A 25,846-nucleotide genomic window follows, 5' to 3' on the forward strand; every position below is an offset into this window, starting at 1 on the left:
ATGGCCAAGGGGCAGCATATAAATAGAAAATAAAATTGGACCTAAAACTGAACCTTGCGGTACACCACAGGCAATGGTGGAAGTAGAGGAGCTGTGATTGCCTATGGTGACCACAAAGGTTCGCTCTAAAAGATAAGACTGAAACCAGCTAAGTGCAGTGTCCTTGATACCCACCCAGTTTTTGAGTCGTTTAATTAAAAAAGCGTGGTCAACTGTGTCAAAAGCTGCACTGAGATCTAAAAGGATTAAGATTGAACCCTCCCCTCTGTCTGCTGCTAAAAGAAGATCATTGGTCACTCTGAGGAGGGCTGTCTCAGTGCTGTGAACTGTTCTAAAACCAGACTGAAATTTCTCAAAGAGGTTGTTTTCAGACATAAAACTTAAAAGCTGTGAAGAAACAACCTCAGTGTTTCCCATTAATTAATGAGACTGTGGCGGCCCGCCACAGTCTCATTTGGCTCCGCCACAGTCTCATATGGAGACAAAAAATACGATCCGTCACTCTGTCAGACCATTACACAGCTGTACTTTCCTACCGCACGTAAACAAGCGAGAACAAGAGTGCGCGCGCACTGGTCACACTCATGGACGTCGCTCTTTACCTGTTACGTTTGGCTCGAACCAGATTCCAGCGACGTTAGAGCGAGGCGTCTGACTCTGAGGTACGTGCAACTTCTTTTTTGGGCATTAGCGGCCATGCTAACTGCGGCCGTGGACACAGTATCTCACTGCGCTGTCTGCCCGCCTCTCGGGAAGAGGAACGGCTGCATCGCGCACGTCTCGGTTCCAGAGTTTCATTATCACCGCGCATTCAGAGTCAGTGCAGGCACACAGTACAATCACCTGTACAATACCAACGAGCTGACGCGACTTATTATTTCATATTCTCCTCTCCTGGGGCCTACATTTATTACAGCGTGTAAAAGTCCTCTTAAGTTTCACTTACGACGAAAAGGCAAAACGTGGATACGACCAACACTCTTTTCAGATCTATCAGACTCTGCGTACACACGGCTGCACGCTATTCTCCGTGATAAATCACACCGCGCCGAGAAAAGCGTGAATGTGGTGAGCACGCCTCCTTTCCCTCCTTCAGCGTGCCCGAACATAACCATATATGGTCAATGCAAATCAGTACGTGCATATTAAGTAACCATGTGCGCTCTTCGAGTTTTGTAGTGACGTCAGCGTAAGATGGTGAACACAACAGACGGAGAGAGCATGGAAGAAGCTGAATTTCTCTCAAAGCCAGATACACAGCAATATCAGGAAATATCAGTCAGAAAATGATCTTGCATTGATTTAGGTTACATTTTGTGATGAAGTGGGCTGCAGCAAATTTAGGAATCTTTATTTATTTTGACTATTTTCTGCAGTCACTGTAGAAAAAAAAACAGAATGAAAACACAACACTCCCAAATCCAGATAAGGGAGCAGAGAAAAGAAGAATCGTAATCTGACCCTTAATCCCCAAAAAATATTTTTTTAAGATGTTAAAACAATATAAAGGGTTTCCACTTTGCTTCCCTTTCACCTACTCACATCCTCCTGCTCTCTTTTCTCTCATCAGCTTCAAACACACACCTCATTGACTCAGGTGAGAGAATAACGGTAGGCTACAGTCTCAGTAGCCTGATAACGGATCACAGATCACGGGAAATAGTGTAAATAACCTGTTGTTGAAATGTTGTTCAGTAAATTGTTCAAATTATTGTGAGTGAGTGAGTTTTTGGTTTTGTTTCTGAATCAAATGTAAAATATTTCTGATATGCCTTTGTAAGTTCTTATTTATCAGCGTATGTTCATGTCCATGGTCCCAAACTGCACTTACTGTAAGGGTGATACATCGCGCTTAAAAACGTACACACACATTAAAACCGCCGAGGGTCAGAGACTCCCCCACCACAGTCTCCTAAAATCCTGTGGGAAACACTGAACCTTCTCTAAAAGTTTGGATAAAAATGGAAGTTTTGAGATTGGTCTAAAATTGTTAAAATCAGTGGGATCAAGGTTTGGTTTCTTTAAAAGGGGTTGGACGACAGCGTGTTTGAAAGCAGAGGGAAATACTCCCTCTGACAAAGAACTATTAATGATAGATAAAATACTGGGTCCAACCTTGTTAAAAACCTCTTTGAGAAATCTGGTGGGGATAAAATCAAGACTGCACGTAGCTGGTTTCATATGGGCTAAAATATCTGATAAAAAGGATAAGGACACCGGCTCAAAACTGCTAAAATACTGAAGAACTATCCTGCTTATGGCTCTCAGGAGGAGAGATCTGTTGCCGAATGTCCATTACCCTGTTCGTAAAATGAGTTAAAAACTTCTCACACGTGTCCTGAGAAGCGTCAGTAAAATAAGAGGGGGAGGGGTTAGTGAGGGAATCTAAAACCTTAAATAAAACTCTGGGGTTAGAATGATTGACTAAAATCAAATTAGAATAAAATGCTGCCCTTGCATCTTTAACAGCCCTCTGGTAGTTTTTCATGGAGTCTTTCCAGATGTTGTGAAAAACCACCAGCCCAGTCTTTTTCCATTTATGTTCGTTTTTTCTACATAATCTCTTTAAAACATGTATGGACTCTGTAAGCCAAGGCTGGTGCTCTTTATTAGAGCTTTTTGCCTTTAGAGGAGCTACAGAGTCCAGGATGGTTCCACAGGTGCTGTTAAAAAGAGAGACAAGCTCTTCTGTGTTAAAAACAGGATTAAGATCTGGGTTGAAGGCTGTTAAAGATGCAGAAATAAAAAGCTCCAAAAACTTGCTAGCAGACATTGAATTGAAAACCCTTCGAAAAACTGGAGTATGATCAGTAAAAGAAGGCTGGGATAAAACCACAGAGAATAAAACCAGTTTGAGGTCTGACACACAGATATCCTTAGTTAAAAACCCAACAGGACTAAGTCCAGAAGATAAAACCAAATCTAGGCAATGTCCCTTTACATGGGTTGGTTCCTGTATTGCCTGGGTTAGAGTAAAAGAGTCCAGAGTTTCAATAAAATCAGCGGTCATTGGATGAGTGGGACAACAAACGTGTACATTAAAATCCCCTACAATAAGAATTTTCTCAAAATTACACATAAAAGGGATAAAAACTCTGAAAACTCTTGAATGAAAACAGTGTTAGGTAAGTGAATTCATTTTTATTCAGAGCTTCTGGAGGTGTGTGCTCTTCTCATTGTAGTACACAGCTGCCCGTTGTTGTGCCTGAAGTTCTTGTGCCAGTCTCTTTGTCTCTGCTTCAAGCTGCTGAATTTTTGCTGCCTGGTCACACCATGTAGCGTTAGTTTGTGTGGCCTTTTCATTGTCTGCAGTACGGTTATCGTCAGTGACAGTCTCTTCGAAGTCCATGCTTTCATCATGACCCACAGCAGAAGTCGAAGAGCAAAGCATTTCTGATTCTCTTTGCCTTTTGATTCTCCGCTGATATCGCTGAACAGCTTTTTCTTTTGCTTTCAAGTTTTGTGATCCAGGATAGCCCATGTTAATGTGAGGAACATAGTCGCGGTGCTGTGGATCGCAGTTTGGGACCCCTGCATGAAACCCGAAAACAATACGACTTAGCCTAGTGGATTTTACAAAACCCAAAGACTTATAAATAAAACCTTCTCAAATAAAAAATACACAGTCACTAGGACTTACCGTGAACAAAGTGAGCTTGACAAACTCGGTCAGAATCAGCAGGAATCCAGGCCTTCTTCTGAGCGTCCGGGTGTACTCTCCTGATTGCTTGCAACCATTTCTTTCGTTTTTAGGGGTCCTTTACAGTGGGAATTCTAAAAAATCTTTTATCAGGCCCCTAACGGCTCGTACAACCGACCACACAACAAGAGTGAACCATTCGACTCGCTAAATCCTCCTCTAAACTTACAGAACCGATCGAACTAAATGTAAAATGCGCTGTTTCCTGCCACACGCTACCCTTAATGCAACGCGCAAGACATAAACAATGACATCACACAAGATCCTCCTATACATGAGTGTTCCACGCTTACCGTGTGATAACACATACATGCTATATTAGTTAATAATTAGGAAATCAACCCCACAAAAATAAACAACTTAGCTCAGGAAAGGAACCAAAAGAAAACACAATCAAATGGAATGCAAAAAAACACAAACCCAGAATTAAGCACACTCGACAAATAAAGAAAACTAAGTAATACTTGAAATTTGAAGATAATCAAATAAACACACACATGCAAGCAAGGAAAGAAAACAAATCAATAATGGCAATGCCCAATAATCAAATAATCACACACACAATCATGAAACAACAACTCAAATAATGCAATACAGAAATAACCTAATCATACAAAGAAACAGTTACCCCAAAGGAAAATTTTAAAAAAAGAATTAATCAAAGAAAAAGCCCAAAAATAACCCAAATACAAATAAATCCCTCCCCAAACAAACCTAAAGAAATGAGTGTCTTAAAAGGTGAACTTAATAGTGCGACTTAGCTTGAGCCTTCAAGTATGGTTAGCGGCAAGCCTGGGCCTCCATACAGTGATGAGCAGTCAAGCGCGCAGCAGTGAAGCTGCCAAATATAACGGAGTATAGTCAATAGAGGATCGGAATCACAATTACCACAGTTCGCAGCTTCATTTGGTCCTGGCAGTAATTCCTCAGCATCATCACTTGGAGCACTGGCTTGAACAGCTTCTTGTGCCTCGTTGCATTCCTTCTGGATAGTGAATGGTATCCTTCTTTGTGTCACAACATACACAAAAGATTTTAGCAATGTGAACTAGTGTAATGTGGGACACTTTTGTCAATTCTAACTTACCATATTTACATACGAAGCTAATACAACATATTTAACACAACATATTTTTAAAATAAAAGGAATTGTTTTTTTAACATGACACTTAACATGACACATAACACTTAAAAGGAAAATGCTACATATAATTAATTTCCTTGTCAAGTTTGCCTCATAAAAACAGGTAATAAAGACATATATATGGCATTTAAAAAAAAAAAAAGTTAATTACCAGTCACCACAATGAACACTAGTTCCCCCATACCACCGACCATCTCAGTTTGATTGATAGTAATGATAATGTAATGTAATGTCCTTTAAGGAAAAGTAACCAGATATTATGATTATCATGTATTAACTTATTTCCATGCTTCAGGAGAAATAAAAACTCTTAGGAAAATCCCCAACTGAAGTTTTTATAATTAATTTATGAAAGGGCTATGTCCTGACCATCAAATAAATTACAAAGGCTAGATGTAATAAATATACATTAAGACATTTAACTTTCATACATGACAATTAAATAACAGTTATTAACTGTCCAACATTAGTCACATGTGGTGTCCCACCCCAGAAGCAGTTGTTTTTTAAGTAAGACAGTTAAAGATGGTTTCAAATGAAAAAAATACCTAAACACATTCGGACATAATTTGATATTGAAAAAAAAAACATAGAAAAATGATTTTATTTATGACTAAATATCTTTAATAGTGTTTGCAAATCCTACGTCACTGACAAATGTGTGAATTTCACAAGGTACTTCCTGTGTTTTCTCACCCCCATTGATGACAGCATGAACACAAAGTCACATGATTGCATGCTTTAATTCAAAACCAATCATGTTCACTGAAATGCATTTGAGCTTAAGTGTCCCACATTACATTTGAGGCTGGTATTTACAATGATCTTCATATAGGTGAAGGGTGTCAGAAGGACTTTATTTTACTTTGTATACACCTGTCTTTCCTTGTAGAGCTGAGCTTTCAAAATCACTGTCATCAGACAGTTACTCCTGCAAAGGACTCTTTAAAAAAAGAACACTTTATTTACAATTATTTAGTTTTTCCTGTTACTTTAGAGCCCTAAAGTAAGTGGACCATGTATAAAAACGCTTGCAACTCCTGATATTTTAACTATATTGTGATGGAGTACAGAGCCAAAATTTGAAAATCTGTATTACTGTCCGAATATGGACCTAACAATTGTAGATATGTTCAATTCTGTGTGCAGTGGTAGACTGTTAACTTTAACTTTAACTTTTTTTGATTTATATGGCACTTTTCCTGCAATTTAGCAACACAAAGTGCCTCACAGAGGATAAAAACAAAACAAAACAAAAACAAAATGAAGTCAAACAGAAAAAAGAAACGAGAAAAGGAAGAAACAAAGGAATACCATAAAAACCCCAAACCCCCCACCCCCACAAATATACCTGCACACACAAACACGCACACACAAACACACAAACACACACACACACACACACACACACACACACACACACACACACACACACACACACACACAGGCTGTTGATGAGGAGACATGGCTGGGCACCAAGATCTGAGGTGAGGAAAAAGCTACCTTTGGGGGCTGTGCAGACCGGGAGGAGCCATGGCCGATGGCTGAAGGGGGCACCACCACAGGGACCACTCCAGCCCAGGCCGAAAGGAGGCTCCACACCAAGGTGCAGAGCTTACTAGCTATCAGGGCAGGAGCCATCCACGGGACAGGGGACAGCGCCCCAATCAGTGGACCAGAATCAGCTCCTGGTGTGGCAGGCTCCCAGGAGGAAACACTGGAGAACCGAGTGACTAAAATAGTAGAATGTGATAAAAGGTATAGAAGCTAAAACTGAGGGAATAAAACAGTAGAAATCAAATAGATAATGTGAAGTAAAATAAATCTGTATCCTGACTAAAACAACATAATAAAACATTGAAATAAAACAATAACATAATAAAAAAGAATAGACTAAATAAATACATAAATATATAAATAAATGAATCAATAAAATAATAATGATAATTGTATAAAATAGAGCAATGATAAAAAGTTTAAAAATAGGGGTATAAAAAGGATTAAGAGGAGTTAAACTAGTCAGTTAAAAGCCTGATTAAAAAGATGGGTCTTGAGCCTCTTTTTAAAAATATCAACATTCTCTGCGCCCCTGAGGCTCTCCGGGAGGCTGTTCCACAATCTGGGACCATAATAACAGGATGCCGCCTCCCTGTGAGTTTTAGTTCTAACTTGTGGTATTGTTAAAAGGCCAGCACCGGAGGACCTCGTGGTCCATGAGGACAAAAGTATTTCAGATAGATAAGATGGCCAAAGACCGTTAAGAAACTGAAAAAGTGACAAAATAACCTAAAAATTTATCCCGAAACGCACCGGGAGCCAATGCAGTGATTTTAAAACAGGCGTAATGTGCTCCCGCCCTCTGGTCCTCGTCAGCACGTGTGCGGCTGAGTTTTGTAATAATTGTAAATTGTGCATGTTCTTTTTGGGAAGACCAGAGAGCAGGGCATTACAATAGTCTAAACGACAGGAGATAAAAGAATGCATTAGCACCTCCATGCTGACCTGAGAGAGAAACGGGCGGACTCTGGCTATGTTCTTAAGATGATAAAAACCCATCTTTGTTATATTTTTAATGTGTGGAATAAAAGTGAGCTCAGAGTCCAAAATCACGCCCAGATTTTTTACAGATTTTGAGAATTTAAAACCCTGTAACTAAGGTAAGAGTTTATCTCTCTGGCCTTCATGACCTAAACTAAATCTAACTAAAACCTCTGTTTTGTCCTGGTTGAGCTGTAGGAAGTTTGCTGTCATCCATGACTTGATGTCTAAAATGCATTTTAAAAGGACATCAATTGGCCCTGTATCGTCAGGAGACACGGCAATGTACAGTTGCGTGTCATTAGCATAGCTATGGAAGCTGATGCCGTGCCTCCTGGTGATGTCCCCAAGGGGTAGCATGTATAGATTAAAAAGAGTTGGACCTAAAATTGACCCTTGGGGAACCCCACACTCTATCTTATGGGTTCCTGAGGAACATGTATCCATACTTACAAAGAAACTTCGATCAGTCAGGTAGGACGTGTACCAGTTAAGAACGGCACCAGAGAGGCCGATCACATTCCTCAGTCTATTTGATAAAATGTGATGGTCTACTGTATCGAAGGCGGCGGTTAGATCCAGCAGAGCCAACACTGTGAGTTTGTGCTTGTCTAAATTACATCTGGTGTCATTTAAAATCTTTAAAAGTGCTGTCTCTGTACTGTGGTTCATCCTAAAACCAGACTGATGGATCTCTAGGATATGTTTTAAGTTTAGGAATTCATTGACTTGTAATTGAGGTCATGCCACCCCCTAGTTGAAAATAGAAAGTTAAAATTTGGTGGGGAAGCCTCGGTGAGAACAACATGTGCATCAGTGCCAAGCCATGTCTCAGTAAGGAGAATGCTGTCCAGGTTGTTTTCTACAATTATATCATGTACAATAAAAGATTTGTTTAAAAGGGAGTGCACGTTCAGCACAGCCATTTTAACATCTATGCTGAACGTGTGCTCAACGCATTTTTCCAGTGGAATATTAAAAACACATTTTGGTCTGAAAACAGTCCTCCTCTGTCTCATTTGTCTATGTGAGATTGTTGTTTTAATTGTACAAATATTGTCCTGTGCCACTGAGGTCACTGAGGGAGGGGCGTGAATGATGTAGCTACGGGGTGGTGAAGGTGAGTGTGAGTGAGGTGAAGAGCGCCTGTGTGTAGTGAGTCAGGAGGTGGTGATGCAGGACCAGACAGCATACAATTGGACTCGAGTCATAGAGACTCGAGTCATAGAGACTCGAGTCATAGAGACTCGAGTCATAGAGACTCGAGTCATAGAGACTCGAGTCATAGAGACTCGACTCGAGTCGCAAATTTGACGACTCACAACTTGACTTGACTTGACTTGGAAGACAATGACTTGAGACTCAACTCGACTTGAGACAAGCTGACTCGGACGACTTGTAGCATGTTGCTGATTCAATGCATCAAACGCTGGTCGTATATTCTAAAATAAAAATAAATATTTCTTCTGGGAACTCCGACATCCCAGTACAAATTAAAAGCACCATAAAATGGGGCCTACCCGGGAGCCGGTTGCATCTTCTGCTGCTCCAAAAGTAGCGCAGTTTGCATTTAAAAATTTCCACTCAAATGGAAAAAGATAGAGCGCGCAATGCAGGATATACCTCGTACAATTAACGAAAAAGAGGGAACAACGTCCAATTGTATACGCCATTTAAAGACTGCACATGAAGCCAAATAAGTGAAACCAAGCTAACACGATTAGAAGTGTGTGCGCGTGTGCATGTGTGTGTGTTAGTGATATGTTCGTCGATAGTGTTTTGAACATTGTTGTTAACAAGACAAACGATTTCACTCACCACTGTTACGAACGTTGATGTGGGCTATTGTAGCCTGTGTGACTGCATCAATAGTATCCATCCATGGCAGTAAGCCCCCGTCATCCAATACTTTATCACTCTTCATAACAAAAATCCAGTCGTGACTCGTCAGCAGAGGAAATAACTCCCACGCTAAACCTTTATTCCTTCTCATTTAGCCTCCGATAAGTTTTTCATCTAGCTATAGCTGCATTAAGTCCACTCTGTTATTCTTTTGGAATGGGGATAAAGGACCCTATGCCAGCAAAACAAATGCATGTGGCCGGGCACTACAGGCAGCTAAATTTGTGCCTGATAAGTGACATATTAAATCTAAAATATAAAAACATGCACGTCAAGATTATTTTGTGTTTTTTTTTCTTTTTGAAAGCAATGAGCATGTAGCAGGCACTAGACATTACATTAATGGTGTCACTACTAGCCACTACTTTGACAGCCCTTAAATGGATGGCCCTTTATTTTAAGTTATATTCATATTAAGCTCCTGTTCTGTGCTGTTTGCACTTCGTTTGCACTGGTAAATTTTTTGCCTTTGTAAAAGTAGCTACCTTATGAAAAAAAAGATTGCACTTTAAATGTGGCAAATGGTCAAAATAAACATTTTTTTGTGTCAAGCATGCAATTTCTTGAATGTAATGCAGCCTAGCCGTTGCCATCAAACATGTAATGGATAAATATATATCTTTTAAGATTTATGCTGGTTTAATCCATGCAGAGTTGAAGAATAATATGGATATTTTTTGACATTTACTTAAGGAAGATAAGGTTTCTCTCTTCAAGATATAAGCCTGAGATATAGCCTGTGACCCAACCCAACAACCTTGTGACTTGAGTCAACTCAAAACTGAAACCTTGTGACTTGAGTTGACTTGAATTAAAAACCTTGTGACTCGTCTCGACTTGACTTGACAACCTCTGTGACTCGACTTGACTTGACTTGCCCACAACAGAAAAACTTGAGACTTGCTCGAGACTTGGACCAAATGACTTGAGACTTGGATCGGAGGGACTCGTACAATTGTCTGTATCTTAATGTGTGACATGATATGCCCTCCTTTTATGAATCCTGGCTGTCGTGGATCCGTCACTTGTTATTTCTGAATGACTTTAAATTTAAGAAAAACAATGGAAACAAAACTGTGTGACCCACCCCCCCTCTCCCTGTACACTTGGTTGAGTCTCACTGTAAACAAACCCCGGCTTGCGGCTTCGTTTGAAGAAGAAGCTCAGTCTGCCTGTCACTGGTGTTAAGGATTAGGAACAAATGGAGTTTGGGGCAAAAAGGAGGAAACAGGACCTACAGGCGGACATTCGCCTTTTTTTCAGACGGTAGGCAACTAGACATGTAAAAAGCAGTGCTATGGTCAGAAAGACCGCTCCAATGTAGTAATAATGTGAAGAAATATCTGACAGACAGTTGGAGTCACAGACTGAGGAGTTCCCACGCTTCCCACTCCATTGATAAGTCTCTATCGATTCATGAATGCCTGTAAAACCTCAAACCTGTTGACTACTGGTCTGGCTCCCCTTAGTATGTCGATTCGTTTTTGTAGTCAAGTTATCTATGATCTGGTTGTGAGATAGTTTGTTTTATTTCAAAAGTCACAGGGCCTTTTTATGCAGTTTCCGTGCACAACTTCCGGTTCTGCCCTTAGCTGAATTTTATGCTCTTCTTTTAGCATCGCAGCTCCGGCATCCGTCAAAATAAGGATGGTGTGAACCAGCCCGACCGTGCCGGAGCGGATCCAGTGTGATATCACAAACTGATTATAATGGAAAACTATCTGATCTATCTCGTGGGGGAAAAAACTGTATAAAGGGGTTGATTTGAACTGTTTCATCTGTGCATGCAGTTCTTTTTATGCCCCCCCCCATGTCGTGTGAGTGTGTGCATGTGTGTTAGAGAGAGAGAAATTGATGGATGGTTTTATACTTAACCTGGCACTAAAACAGACTGGGTAAGGTTAAAGCAAACAGTACTAGCAGCAATAAAAGCAGAATATTAAAATGATCATTTTGATCTGTCATTATTTTTTTTTAGTCCAATGATAGTATCTGATTACATTGCAGGCAGCACAGAGAGAGGGAGAGTAACAGACAGAATGGAGGGAGTGGACAAGCAGATAGCTGCTCTAAAGATGAACAGGTGGCGCATTGTAATATGAGTTTCTAAACAGCGTAATAACATTATATGGGTCATTCTGCCAAAAGACTGAGATTTGCTTGTTGTAACTCTTCAAAATTAAACTTCATTTTCCAGTCCATTTCAATGTAGAATTTAGTAATATGCACATTTACTCATTCAAAATGAGTACTGGTCAATTTCAGGCTACTTTATTTAATTTATTGCAACTTTAGAGAGTTTATTATCATTGATATTTTTTTCTCTGCTGTTACCAAAACTCAAATGCCAATTTAAAACCATGTTTAAAAGAATATCAACCACATACAATGTTTTCCCTTAGAAAGGGAGTTAATTTAGCAGAAATGGTTGGTTACAAGATGAGAACACTAATATTTATGACAAAAAAATGAGGTTTTTTTTTTTTTTTTTTTTACCAGAGTATTTTTCTGAGAATGCAAATCAAAACGTTTCCTTTGTAGGACTTTTGAAAAAAATTAATCCAAAGATATATATATATATATATATATATATATATATATATATATATATATATATATATATATATATATATATATATATAGAGAGAGAGAGAGAGAGAGAGAGAGAGAGAGAGAGAGAGAAAGACTTTTTAAATATATATATATAGATATATAAATTTATACAAAGATTATTTTTTATCGTGTTAAGTTTAATAATAAAATATAATTTATTATATATTTTTATTTGTGTTTATACATTTAATATACAATAGTTTGCTGGGGACAGAAATTTTACTGTGACTTTGAATTCACCCATTTATTATATATAGTAGGAAATATGCCCTCAGTAAAGTAGTTACAAGAGCACAGTTTTCAAATAAAAATGATCATTTTGGTCAGCCATCGTTCTTCAAGTACTATAATGGTATGTGGTCATAATGCAGGCAGCACAGGGAGACAGAGAGAGGGACATCGACAGGCATGATGGAAGGAGAGGATAAACAGATTCCTGCTCTGAAGACACACGTAAGATACAGGAATAGGAACTACCATGTAATTCAGGACAGCACATAGATAGTAAGTGTAAGCATCCAAGTACCTTTGTTTAGCACTTTATTTGTTTTTCAGGAGAGACAGAACCATGCAGGGAGAGCAGTAAACAGGGTCCAGAGGAGCTTGGTAGGAGCCCACACCTGCAAAATACCCGATTTATATCCATTAAGGCCAAAAAAGCAACTAACAAAAACTGCTGTAAAAAACATTGACATAAAACTATTTTTTCTACTTTTTCGAATTAATGTGTGAAATATGCCAGAAGTCTAATTTTAACAATGTAATAATTCAATAATTTCGTCTTATTCACCACAGTTGAGCGTGAGAGAGTGGAAGCAGGTGGAGACCTTCAGGCAGGAGCAGACAGAGAGAGAGAAGAACAACCTACAGGTCATGTCGGGCTAGAATATCCCTCGATATAGAAAGCAGAACAGTATAGAGAATTCAGGCGCAAAAATGATTGGCTGTTTGCTCATGATGGAATGCTTGGCTGCTCCTCTTGTCATGATGTGAAGAACCTGGGTGTCATGGCAACCCGTGGTGTCAATGTGGCTAGTCAGTGGGCTGAAGGACAGATAGCCCCAAATGGACATACCAGGGAGGCCCGGCTTTCAGCACTGCGCAAAAAAAATCCATGAGCATGGGAACTCAAAAGCACATGTTGAGGTAGTCAAGATCCTGGAGACAGCAAAGAAGGCAGCACAACATGAATGCCAGAAGTCAGGCTGCTGTAGTTGAGGTTACCTCCAAGGTGTTCAGAACAGCATACTAGTATGACAAAGTAGTAGTATGACAAACCCTTCCCAGATTTTGAGAAGATTGTTGACCTGCAGCAAGCTAATCTTGTGGACTTGGGACGTGTCTTACACAGCAAGAGAACTTGTGTTGATATTGGTGAGCACATCTCATCCCAGATGAAACAGAAACTTCTCAAGAAGATTATCGAGAACAAGAGCAAGATCACAGTCCTGGCTGATGAGTCAACCAGCACTGGACATAAATCAACCCTGATAGTGTACATGAGGAGTAGTGTTGATGGGATGATGGATCCCATCGCATTTCCATTGGATCTGGTGGAGCTAGATAGTCTCTCTGCGGCTCACATCAAGGATAAGATCATGGCCTGCTTGCTGAAGAATGGCTTTACCATTGAGCTTCTACAGGAAGTCCTCATTGGATTTTGCAGTGATGGGGCCAGTGTGATGCTGGGAACAAAGTCAGGTAAGTCAAGAGTATAGTAGATTGAATGCAATAATTAATACACTAATCATTCATCCATTCATTTATTCAGGTGTTGGGAAGCTGCTCCAGAATGACTTCCCTGGGATAGTGCTATGGCACTGCCTTAACCACAGACTAGAGCTTGCTGTGGACCAGGCACTGGAGGTGACAGGAGGAACAAATGACTTCCAGGCCTTCCTCGACAGTTTGTACTCCTTATACAGCCAGTCACCGAAGAACATCAGGGACCTGAGTACATGTGCTCATGACCTCCATATCACCCTTAAAAAGATCGGGAAAGTGTTCAATGTCCGCTGGGTAGCGTCATCATACAGAGCAGTCTCTGCAGTTTAGCAGTCATTTCCAGCCCTGGCCCTACACTTTCAGAAGGCATCCGAAGATGATGGCAGGGATTGCAGGGAGAGGACAAAGTTTAGAGGTCTGCTCTCAAAGTTGACCTCCATCAACTTCCTGAAGAACCTTGCTGTAATGGCAGATGTTCTCAGCGAACTGAAGGACCTATCTGAAATACTCCAGAACAGGAGGATCACAATACCGAAGGCCCACAACACCATGACAACATTTGTCAGACACATTGAGAGCCTCAGTACCTACCCAGGAAAACACCATCTCTGCCAATCAAGCCGAGGAAACCATGGAGTTCAAGGGAGAGAAGCTAAGCATGGGCAGGTCTCCCATAATCAACTCTGACCAGTTCATCCAAGCAGTGGTAGACAACATGAAAGAACGGCTGTTCACCACCACAGCCAACAGAGCACAGGCCAGTGTCTCTGCCAGCCATAAAGAGACCTACAACACAATTTTGGCCATTTCATAAAAGCAAGAGATTTGTTGTTTATTGATACATTCAAGTTACTTAATTTAATTTTCCTTTTATATCTATAATCATGGAACATAATACCTTTCTAGTTGGGTCATTTTGGAGCAAAACATGACCGCGGTGAGCGAGGGTAAGGAACAAATGGGTGTATAATGGGGTGTATTTTTTAAAATGGCGGGGAAAATTTTTTACAGGCCAAAATCCGAAATGGCTGTCATGGAAATGATCTCTTTAAAGGCTCAACCTACAATGATGGACAATACATGTTTTCAGACCTTATTTTTGTTGACAAATACATATTTCAGGGTTACATAATGATTTGACCTTATTTTAACCTTCAAATTCAAGATGGCTGCCAATTTTGGTGTTTTTGGGGGGAGTTTTTGCCTTTTTTGGGGCTTATTTTTTCCTTTTTGTTACAAAGTCTCTATAGGGTTATAATGGAAGCTCTGCTCATGATGAGTTGAGTAAATTGCAGTTAAAGTTCACAGAAATAACATCTGAAGTCCATAAATTGGATGTTTATGTGTAAACAATACTTGTTGATTTCCCATTTCCCATTAAAAAGGACTCTGCAGAAATGACTTTTCAGGTCTATATCACATTATTTTTAGTTGTATAAAATTCTTTTGCAGTGTCAGACCAATGGAAATGAAAAGATTTCTTTATTTCGCTCCCATTTAAATGAATGGAGTTTTATCATCACTATGGAAACCACTGGAACAAAGACATATGTGTGATGTCACAAGGAAACTGCAGGCTGTTTTTGAATTAGCCTACCACATACTGTGTATGAAAGTAGTATGTAGAGGGCACTGCATACTGCCTACCACACTTCAATGTAGAATATACTATGACTGTTCTGTTAGGTTTATCTTGTAGTGAAGCGGAAATAGGATTTATTTTTTAATACGATTTATTTTCCATACTTAATTTTGATTGTACAAAACAAACCATGAGTAGCTGACATGTTGACCTTTCGGTTTTTAATCTGCAAAAATATTGCCAGAAGCAGGATTTTATATGAAACAGTCAGTGGTGGAGAAAACTTATTATTTCGGAGAGGAATTACTTATCATTTCGTGACGGCGTACGATGGCCTATTAGGGGCACTTACAAGCAAAAAACACATCAAGGATAAACATCACACACACAATTCAGTATTAACAATGAGGTGAAGCAGGAAAATTTAAGCTGGTGGAACTACAGAGATGAAATACTGAATGTAACAGTAAAATGTCATACTAGACTTGGCAGTGTAAACCACACTAATAATGCTGCGGTCCGGCCGTTACAAACTGTTAATGGAAAAACAACAGCAGACCTTTTTACAAGTTATTACTTATTAAAACCTGCTTGGAGTTTTCTCCAGCTGGCATAGCTCTTAAGGTTCTCTGAGATACTCAAGCTCCCTTACCACGACAAGGTGCAAATGACTGAATGTTGAAAGCTGAGCCCTATATAACTTTTGCTTGAAGAAATGATGATATCACAAGGGAAAAGGAATGTCCCTTCCAATTATCATAGTTTTTTTTTTCATGTAAACAAGCAAGAGAACACTGCGGCCATTTTTGAATTCGCCTTCTACACTAGCACTGCGTACTGATTTTCCCCAAAATGTAGCATGTATACAGTATGCAAACAAAAGCAAAGTTGCAGCATGCAAAAAAAATACCCAGATGACATACTGATTCAGTAATCAATTCACAGTATGTGTCGGATCAGTCTGCTTCACCTACTGTACTACACAATGCAAGCATCTGAATTGAAAATGACTAAGAACAAAAGCAAAATATACAAATATAAGAGCCTCTACTTGTTATCTTTACATTTTCAACAAGCAATAGTGTGTGAAACTTTTTTCACTGAAATTGTGCATTTATTTTTATTCTACTCTGTACAAAGTTCTTTATCTTTAATATTGTAATCATTATTAATTTTCTCTACTACTTAATCCACTTTTTGTAATATTTAGTATTTCTCTTAGGGTCTTTCTATTCACAACAATTGCACTGAGAGAGTGCAGTTTGAACCGGAGTCAAATACCTTGTATTCTTGAAAATACCTCACGAATAAAGGCAATTCTAATTCTGGTTCTGATTCTGAAAAGGTATGTTGTTGTTTTTCCATTAACAGTTTGTAACTGCTGGACCGTGGCGTTTTTAGTGTAAACCACTGCCAAGTATAGTATGACATTTTACTGTTACCCTGAAAAATAAATCGTATAAAAAAAATAAATCATATTTCCGCTTCACTACAAAATAAACCTAACAGAACAGTCATAGTACATACTACATTGAAGTGTGGTAGGCAGTATGCAGTGCCTTCTACATACTACTTTCATACACAGTATATGGTAGGCTAATTCAAAAACAGCCTGCAGTTTCCTTGTGACATCACACATTTGTCTTTGTTCCAGTGGTTTCCATGGTGATGATAAATCTCCATTCATTTAAATGGGAGCGAAATAAAGAAATCTATTCATTTCCATTGGTCTGACACTGCAAAAGAGTTTAATAAAGCCAAAAATATTGTGATGTGGACCTGAAAAGTCATTTCTGCATAGTCCTTTTGAATGAATTTCTGTAGGCCTGTTAATTCTCTGTTATATTGATTTGATGATGGTTGTGTTCAGTGTTTTGTGCTTTAAAATCACAGCGAACACTTTACTACCAGATATATGATCAGTTTCTGAACGGTCCTCTGTGCCTGTCCTCAGCTCTCCTAGCCGTTGTGTTTTTGTGAAGTTTCATGTCAAGTCTGAGCCGCTGCAGCGTCCAATCACAGAGTGATATTCAACATGGAGGCGTGTCGGTCAGTGAAAAGACTTCCGCAAAGCCGGCTCTCATGTCTCCTCGATCATAGCTCCTCCGATCAGTCTCCTCCATCCTCTCTCCTCTCTCCTCTGAGCGCAATTATCACTTTGGGACAATCTTCAAAATGGTGGCTGGGAAAATACTTCCAGTGTCGTGGAGGAGATAGGATGGGGACGCACCCTGAGACGCCATCTCCAAACGCTGCTCTGTCTGTATCAACCAATAGAAGCGGAGGAACTGTTGCTGTTGTCACTCAACCTGCCTGCGACTTCACTGCATACACACACACACACACACGCCCGCTTCAGTTCACTGAGAGATGGCAGGAAACGACGGAGAAGAGGAGCAGCCGGAGCAGTCACCTACCTAAATAGATGAGTTTTTGTAAAAACAAAAACAAACAAAAAAAAAAACAAAAAAAAACGGGGAAAAGTTATGTGTTCAGATGCCCACTGTGCCAACCCAAGGCGAAGTTTCAGTCAACTTCAACGACTTCAAACACAAATCTGAGAACCCATATACAGGGGACTACCAATTATTCAGAACCAACAATTAAGCTAACCACCACATGTCAACCGTAGAATGAGATGTCAACACAAACAAGCTACTTTTCAACAGGCAACAATTTGCGTGGCTGTAAATTAATCAAATTAAGCGTGAGGATGTAGTGGCAGTGTTTGAGTGTGTGTAAGGTGGGGGATTGAATAATTAAATTACTGCGGTCACGCCAGCTGCGCTTTGGAAACACTCAGTCGCGCTATCTATGCTTAAAACTCGCGTGCGCATTTGAACCTCCTTGTACGGTAAAGCTTTAGAGTGGCTCTGTGGTGCATTCAAGAAAATCTCGGAAACTTGGGAATCTGTATAGAAATGTGTTTCACTTGCTATTATACCATTTTTTGGAAAACATGCACTGGTCATTAAAACATTCTTTGAATTGGTCAGAAAAACCTTTATATATATATATATATATATATATATATATATATATATATATATATATATATATATATATATATATATATATATATATATATATATATATATATATATATATTGTTTGTGTGTTTGTTTGTTTTTTGTTTTTTGTTTTCTACCAATTCCACAAGATTCTTGTTCTACATGACCTCAACTACCTTTGCGGTGATTTTCAAGTTGTTTCACTGCAGATTTTTCTGACAATTTGAAGTTAAAGTCAAGCCCAGTATACAATGTAAATGACACTTCTTTATGCAAATTTAAGAAATTTATATAAAATATAAATCAAATTGTTTTCTGGAAATTCCACCAGATTCTTGTTCAACATGACCTCAACTACCTCTGTGGTGATTTTCAAGTAGTTTCACTGCAGGTTTTTCTGACAGTTTAAGGTTAAAGTCAAGCCCTGTATACAATGTAAATGACACTTCTTTATGCGAATTTAAAAAAATTATATAAAATAGAAATCGAATTGTTTTCCGCAAATTCCACCACATTCTTGTTCTACATGACCTCAACTACCTCTGTGGAGATTTTCAAGTTGTTTCACTGCAAGTTTTTCTGACAATTTGAAGTTAAAGTCAAGCCCAGTAAACAATACAAGGTAACTTCCATAGGCCAATTAAGAAAATTAATATAAAATAGAAATCAAATTGTTTTCTGCAAATTCTACCAGATTCTTCTTGAACATGTCTCCACCTACCTCTGTGGTGATTTTCAAGTTGTTTCACTGCAGATTTTTCTGACAGTTTGAAGTTAAAGTCAGGCCCAGTATACAATATAATGTACGCTTCTCTTTGGAAATTAAAAAATTAATATAAAATAGAAATCAAATTGTTTTCCGCAAATTCTACCAGATTCTTCTTGAACATGTCTCCACTTACCTCTGTGGTGATTTTCAAGTTGTTTCACTGCAGATTTTTCTGACAGTTTGAAGTTAAAGTCAGGCCCAGTATACAATATAATGTACGCTTCTCTTTGCAAATTAAAAAATTAATATAAAATAGAAATCAAATTGTTTTCTGCAAATTCTACCAGATTCTTCTTGAACATGTCTCCACCTACCTCTGTGGTGATTTTCAAGTTGTTTCACTGCAGATTTTTCTGACAGTTTGAAGTTAAAGTCAGGCCCAGTATACAATATAATGTACGCTTCTCTTTGCAAATTAAAAAATTAATATAAAATAGAAATCAAATTGTTTTCTGCAAATTCTACCAGATTCTTCTTGAACATGTCTCCACCTACCTCTGTGGTGATTTTCAAGTTGTTTCACTGCAGATTTTTCTGACAGTTTGAAGTTAAAGTCAGGCCCAGTATACAATATAATGTACGCTTCTCTTTGGAAATTAAAAAATTAATATAAAATAGAAATCAAATTGTTTTCCGCAAATTACACCAGATTCTTCTTGAACATGTCTCCACTTACCTCTGTGGTGATTTTCAAGTAGTTTCACTGCAGATTTTACTGACAGTTTGAAGTTAAAGTCAGGTCCAGTATACAAGGTAATTTATGCTTCTTTATGCAAATTAAAAAAATTAATATAAAATAGAAATCAAATTGTTTTCTGCGAATAACACCAGATTCTACCTAACCCTTGTGCACTGCTATGGCTGAAATCAAATTTATTAATTTATATTAATATATATTAATATTTCGAAAAAAAAATTGATGCTACAAAAAAATGAGAAATGATCAAAAATCAATGATGCGACAAATCTTTGACATATCTAAGACCATGATAACCCTTTAAAAATCTCTGGTTTCTGATGGCATTTTATATGGAATATAGGTCATTTTGTCTTTAACCCTCCCATAATCAGTGATGTTCTATCAGTTTCATTGCCCTTAAGGTATTAAAATTTGTAAATTATTTTTCAATGCTTGGTAGTTCTGAGCAGGGCAGAAGTGAATTAAGAGATTTTAGTGAAAAAAGTAGAAAAAAATACTGATTGGATGGGTTTTTAGAGCAGTTGGAAGTTAGTGGCTGAAAACAGCCTTAACAGGACGAGTGTACAGTAAAGTTGTCCACAGTGGCGTTTAACCCTTTGAAAATTTTTAAAATCGTATTTTCAAAATGCATGTAAAAATAAGGTTCCTGCCCAAAATTCATTCAATTTGCTGTAATACAAGTAAAGTTATGGTCAAATAACTGATAAAATTTTACCCCAAGTGGCTGTTTTCAGCCAAAGCAGTGCACAAGGGTTAAGTAGAATCTGGTGTAATTTGCAGAAAACAATTTGATTTCTATTTATATTCATTTTTTAAATTTGTCAATGGAAGTTTAACTTGTATTGTATACAGGGCTTGACTTAAACCTTAAACTGTCAGAAAAATCTGCAGTGAAACTACTTGAAAATCACCACAGAGGTAGTTGAGGTCATTTAGAACAAGAATCTGGTGTAATTTGCAAAAAACAATTTGATTTCTATTTTATATTAATTTTTTAATTTCCAAATAGAAGCGTACATTATATTGTATACTGGGCCTGACTTTAACCTAAAACTGTCAGAAAAATCTGCAGTGAAACAACTTGAAAATCACCACAGAGGTAGGTGGAGACATGTTCAAGAAGAATCTGGTGGAATTTGTAGAAAACAATTTGATTTCTATTTTATATTAATTTTTTAAATTTGCATAAAGAAGCGTATATGATATTGTATACTGGGCTTGACTTTAACCTAAAACTGTCAGAAAAATCTGCAGTGAAACTACTTGAAAATCACCACAGAGGTAGGTGGAGACATGTTCAAGAAGAATCTGGTGGAATTTGCAGAAAACAATTTGATTTCTATTTTATATTAATTTTTCAAATTGGCCTATGGAAGTTTATCTTGTATTGTATACTGGGCCTGACTTTAACTTCAAACTGTCAGGTAAAATCTGCAGTGAAACAACTTGAAAATCACCACAGAGGTAGTTGAGGTCATGTAGAACAAGAATGTGGTGGAATTTGCAGAAAACAATTTGATTTCTATTTTATATTAATTTCTGAAATTTGCATTAAGAAGCATATATTTTATTGTATACAGGGTTTGACTTTAACCTTAAACTCTCAGTAAAATCTGCAGTGAAACTACTTGAAAATCACCACGGAAGTAGGTGGAGACATGTTCAAGGAGAATCTGGTGGAATTTGCAGAAAACAATTTGATTTATATTTTATATTACTTTTTTAATTTGCATAAAGAAGCATACATTACATTGTATACTGGGCCTGAGTTTAACCTGAATCTGTCAGAAAAATCTGCAGTGAAACTACTTGAAAATCACCACAGAGGTAGTTGAGGTCATGTTGAACAAGAATCTGGTGTAATTTCCAGAAAACAATTTGATTTCTATTTTATATTATTTTTTTAAATTGGCCTATGGAAGTTTATCTTGTATTGTATACTGGGTTAGATTTTAATTTCAAATTGTCAGAAAAATCTGCAGTGAAACAACTTGAAAATCACCACAAAGGTAGTTGAGGTCATGTAGAACAAGAATCTTGTGGAATTCGTAGAAAACAAACAAACAAACAAACAAACAAATATATATATATATATATATATATATATATATATATATATATATATATATATATATATATATATATATATATATATATATATATAATGGTTTTTCTGACCAATTCAAAGAATGTTTTAATGACCAGTACATGTTTTCCAAAAAATGGTATAATAGCAAGTGAAACACATTTCTATACAGATTCCCAAGTTTCCGAGATGTACTTGAATGCACCACAGAGCCACTCTAAAGCTTTACCGTACAAGGAGGTTCAAATGCGCACGCGAGTTTTAAGCGTAGATAGCGCGACTGAGTGTTTCCAAAGCGCAGCTGGGGAGAAAATGATCGAACAGTAAAACAAATATCTGTATTCAGTATCACTGTTAACACTGACGAGCAAATGGCTGAAAAAAATAATACAAAGGGTAACAAAAGTGATGGCATAAACAATCAAATGTCTAAATCTTACACTGAAGACAAAAACAGTTAAGTAGTAGAGGATAAAGCAATTTTGGAGAGAATTGAATGATTTTACAGAGATATTATGCTTAATTAAAAAAAACTTGATTTAAGTAAACAGTTACAGTAAAATAAACAATTTACCGAAGTTTATATATAGCCTATATATATGTGACCAGGTGCCCTTTGGGGCATTCCTGGCCTTTGTGTGGCGCTGTACTGGCTCCCCTGTGATGTAAGGTGTTGGGCGGTGCGCACCTTTAAAAGGGGGGCTGACACCGTGCCTCGCCCTTTCTTCCGGTCCTGCCAGGTCAGCGTTGGCGTGGTGTCGTGGGCAGAGCTTGGACACTGAGCGCGTGGTTTGGGTATCCCTTTCACAGCGTCTTTTACGTCTGATCACGAAGGTAAACTGCTTCTGATCCCTCACTGTGTTGCGTGGGTCAGCTTACACAGTCTTTATGGACCATTGCTCCCTCTCTGTGCAGCACGGCTGGTGCAGCGGGAGAGGGGAGCTGCAGGTGCTACAACTTAAAGCCAGCGATGTTCAGCTGGCGGGGTGGTGTGAGTGGCCGCGGATGAGTCTTTGTGCTGGGCGGCAGCCAGAATGTGTGCGCCCGATGCAGCGCAACCACCGGGGTAAGCTGTCTGATTGTTCGGTTTGTCTTCTTTTTAACAATGTGAAGATCAAGCTTTGACATGCTCTCTTTTGGACAGGTGCCTCTTCCAAGTTCGCAAGGAGCTTCAAACTCTGCAGCGTCTCTCCCTCACAATTGCTCTCTCTCACCTGAGGTGAGGGAGGGAGCGGTTTGCTCCAGCCAGGAGGCGGACACTGCTGTTTGACACTTTTGTTTTTTATTGCTGTTTTACACGGCTGTTTTGCTGCCGTTTTCATGCGGGTTTCTGTCTTGGAGAAGTTAAAGCTGTCCTGGATACAGCCCGCAGTCCTCGCTCCTTTTCTTTTGTTTGGGTCAATTAGGATTTAAGTTTATCTCAGTCAAATTTGTTTCATTAGTTTGGTTTTCTTTACTTCTTAGGTTTATTGTTATGTACAGTTAACTTTTTTTTGTTTTGTTTTGGTTTAAATTCTTTATTTGATTTCGTTGTCTTTACATTTAGTTTCATTTTTTAATTTGGGGGGATTGCTTTAGTTTCCTGAGTGGTAGTTTTCTTTGCCAGGGTTTATTCATTTACCATTTAGGTTTATGTTATACATATTAGGGGTTTCAATTTTGTTTAGTACCTGTTCAGGCGGGGAGTCATTTTAAAAACATTGACTGTGGATGTTATTTTTTTGGTTCTATTCTGTTGTGATTATTTTCTAAAGTGTTAATTTTGGTTTGTTGCATTCTTTCAGTAATTTGAACATTTGGTTTTCCTTTTTCTTCTTTTTTTTTTTGTGTATATGAATTTGAATTTGGATTTTGGTAAAAATAGGTGGTCGCACTAGGAGAGAGGCAACCCTGACATTTCTTTCTTTTCTGTTTTACAGGTGCTGTGGGCCAAAAACGAGCAGCAGTCCCTTTCCCTGGTGATGGTGCTTTTCACAAGTTATTTTGGTTGTTGCACGGGTGTTTGGTTTGCATATTTTCCCTTTTGGTTGTCCTGCCGTCATGGTAAGCCCCAGCCCTGCCTTATACGTTGCCTCCCCCTTTTGCTTCCCCTCTTTAGTTGTTTTTTCTTCCCGGTGTTTTAATGAAAAGAAGTGTGTTTTAAAAGATAACAAATAAAATTTTTATTTTTTATAAAGTGAATCACGTCTCCCTCGTGGTGTTGAACCTGCACATTCTTATTTTAGTGGTTAACATAACCAGTCTACAGTCCTGGGGGCAAACTTCCCCCAGGTGGCTTTGCCGAGTTTTCTGTACACCTTAGCCCTGCCACATATATATATACATAAATTTATATATATATATATATATATATATATATATATATATATATATATATATATATATATATATATATATATATATATATATATATATATATATATGTGTGTGTGTGTGTGTGTGAGAGAGAGAGAGTGAGAGTGAGAGAGAGCATAATTCAGTGATACTAAGGCCATCCTAGACTAACTTTATGTCCCATCCTGGCCACCCCAGTAAAAATGTCCTGGATACGCCACTGGTCTTAATGCTTGTGCGCCTCTGTCTTCTGGGTTCAGAAGCAAAGAACTGTTCATTGTTTCAGAGAGGCTAATCGGCCAGTAAAATGGACACTTTATGGGATCAGATTCAACCTCCAACTTACTCTGCTCCGGAGCAGGTTAGCGGTTCGGAGTAAGTCACCGTGGTGATCCATCACAATAAATCATGAACCAGCTTTGTGCCATCGATAAACCAGGTTTAACCCTGAAGTTACCTCACTTAGACATTAATCACCGAGTCCACCGTCTGGGAGGTAAGAGGACTGATTCAAACAGACCTAGACCTATTGTTGCTAAGTTTGTCAATGTCAAACAGAAAGAACAGGTCAAGAGCCGGGGCAGGGAGCTAAGAGGGACGGACTTCAGCGTCAACGACCAGTTCCCTAAAGAGATCTTGGAGAGACGCAAGGTCCTGTTCCCAATCAGGCGGAGGTTCATGGAAGGAGGCGCCCGAGCCGTAATTTCTGTTGACAAGCTGTTTGTGAACAACCAACTTTATCGCGATCCAGGTGTCACTCCTTGGCTGTATTAATGTCAGGTAAATAACACTACTCACCACTCATCAACAAAATAAACATGACTAACGTACTAAGTAACCAGTAACAGATAATAGAAAGCTCACTGCTAGTCTCCAGGTGTGGGTTTATTTTTATTACTATCACTATTATTTTTTTGTTGTTTCTTTTGATGTTTTTTCTATTTGAATGTTTGCGTTGTTTCTGTTTTTTTCCTTCCCCTATTTTCCTTGTTTTTCTCTTTTTTCTCTCTCCTTTTCTCCCTTCCACAACTAACTACAACATGAATTTTACGAATTTTATTCTTTTATGCTGCAATAACAGCTGGGTCTTAGACAAGTACAACCAAAAACATGTCCCTTATAGCACCTCTGCACTTCAAACAGCATGTGGCCACATATCAACACTCACCATGCACAAAAACACACTCACAGCATGTGGATTTAATGCACATAAACAGATACAGAATCATCACGCAGGGGATTTCACTGGTACACATACGCACATGAGTGTAAAATGCATGATCACAAGGATGCATGCATACAGGCACACACATACATACACAACTGCTTGCACACATACACATAGTTTTCCTAGTTGACTTACTCTGCTAGCCTAGACATGACACCACTCAGGTTTATTTCATGGAATATACGTGGAGCTGGTTCCAGGGAAAAGAGGCTAAACATATTTAATAAATTGAAAGATCTACAGGCACACATTGTTTTGCTACAAGAGACTCATTTATCAGAGACAACAGTGGGTTCACTCTCCACTGCAGTTTCCTCATGTGTATTCAGCCTGTCTCAATTCCAGACAAAGAGGTGTAGCCATACTAATAAACAGAAGGGTAAACTTTAATGTGGAAAACACAATTACTGACCCAGAAGGCAGATTTTTAATTATCACATTAATTATCCAAAGTATGAAGCTATGCATTGCTAACATGTATGGGCCAAATGTTGACGACCCCTCTTTTTTTCAC

The 25,846-nt window shown here is 38.4% G+C and overlaps 1 protein-coding gene and 1 long non-coding RNA gene across 2 annotated transcripts; both read left to right on the top strand.

The window, feature by feature from the left end:
* Positions 1-12,904: 12,904 nt before the first annotated feature.
* LOC141809324 (E3 SUMO-protein ligase KIAA1586-like) lies at positions 12,905-17,167 on the top strand. The gene is given in 5 exon segments (XM_074696305.1): positions 12,905-13,000; positions 13,002-13,096; positions 13,249-13,598; positions 13,669-13,916; positions 17,159-17,167. Coding segments are annotated over 5 exon segments (798 nt in total).
* Positions 17,168-22,482: 5,315 nt separating this feature from the next.
* On the top strand, positions 22,483-23,901 carry LOC141809311 (uncharacterized). The gene is made up of 4 exons (XR_012599999.1): positions 22,483-22,604; positions 22,686-22,836; positions 22,915-22,989; positions 23,690-23,901. It is a non-coding gene; the product is annotated as an uncharacterized LOC141809311 (long non-coding RNA).
* Positions 23,902-25,846: the final 1,945 nt, after the last annotated feature.

This window comes from Halichoeres trimaculatus, unplaced genomic scaffold (assembly GCF_033239565.1).
Source record: "Halichoeres trimaculatus isolate MK-OKI-2021-1 unplaced genomic scaffold, fHalTri1.1 fHalTri1_scaffold_20, whole genome shotgun sequence".
Lineage (NCBI taxonomy): Eukaryota > Metazoa > Chordata > Actinopteri > Labriformes > Labridae > Halichoeres > Halichoeres trimaculatus.